Here is an 894-nt window from a genome sequence, read left to right as displayed (position 1 = left end):
ATCACAGCCGGAGTGGGGGTCAGGGGGAAACTTGCCCCACCCAAGTCGTGCAGCACCAGCCGTATCTATGTTCCCACCGCCGCACACACGCCCCCCCCCAAAATAGACCCCACCATCTTGTGGCAGTAGTCGAGGCCCACGATGAGCTGCTGGAAGAACCACCGCGCCTCGTCCTCCTTGAGGCCGTTCTTGCGCACCACGTACTCAAACATGTCGCCGCCGCTGGCAAACTCCATGGCGATGGCCAGGTAGTGGGGGGTCAGGAACACCTTGGGTTTTTTTGGGGAGTGGAGCGGATGAGGAGAGGGGGGGTTGAAGGGTGGGTTGGCAGGGAGTGGGTGGGTTGGTTGCGGCCTTCCAAGGGAAGCAGGGTAAGAGGGACGGCGGCCGGACGGCCAGACAAGGTCGCCTCCGCGGGGCCGCAACCCGGGCGCCGGCGCCGCGCGCGCCGCTCCAGCGCCCGAGCCGCGCGGGCCGCAGCCCCCTGCAGCTGCCGCCCACCGCCCCGCCGGCCACGCCAAAGCTGCTGAACTCCCCGGGGCGCCGGCCTGCCGCCAGCCCCTCCGCCGCGGGCTATCCCTGCCCTTCCGCTGCCGCCGCCCCCGCCGCCACCACCGTCCCCCACAGGTCTTGGCAGGGGCCCCGCCCCAGATCGCACGGGCCCCCGCCCGCAGCTGCCGACCAGCTGCCCGCCAGCTGCCCGTCCCCGCCGCCCCTCACCTCCTTGAACTGCACGATGTGGGGGTGCACCAGGTCCCGGTGGTTGAGGATCTCCCGCTCGACATATTTGGTGACCTGGGGGGCGGGCGCGGGCGGCGGAGTCAATCCATGCGGGGTGGGCATCGGGCGTAAGGCAGCCAGCATGCGCGCGGCCATGCGCGCGCCAGCTGGCAC

At 71.1% G+C, this 894-nt stretch overlaps 1 protein-coding gene across 1 annotated transcript in view; it reads right to left on the bottom strand.

The window, feature by feature from the left end:
* Positions 1 to 843, bottom strand: part of MNEG_16548 (hypothetical protein) — a gene marked incomplete at both ends in the record, with an annotated part of 2,710 nt that extends 1,867 nt beyond the window's left edge. Inside the window, 2 exons of the mRNA XM_014034982.1 lie at positions 114 to 269; positions 613 to 843. Of these exons, the coding sequence (XP_013890436.1) occupies positions 114 to 269; positions 613 to 843 (387 nt within the window). The remainder of the gene's footprint in view (positions 1 to 113; positions 270 to 612) is intronic.
* Positions 844 to 894: the final 51 nt, after the last annotated feature.

The sequence above is a fragment of the Monoraphidium neglectum genome (assembly GCF_000611645.1).
Source record: "Monoraphidium neglectum strain SAG 48.87 unplaced genomic scaffold scaffold06500, whole genome shotgun sequence".
Classification (NCBI taxonomy): Eukaryota; Viridiplantae; Chlorophyta; class Chlorophyceae; order Sphaeropleales; family Selenastraceae; genus Monoraphidium; species Monoraphidium neglectum.
This window is presented reverse-complemented; position numbering and strand designations above follow the sequence as displayed.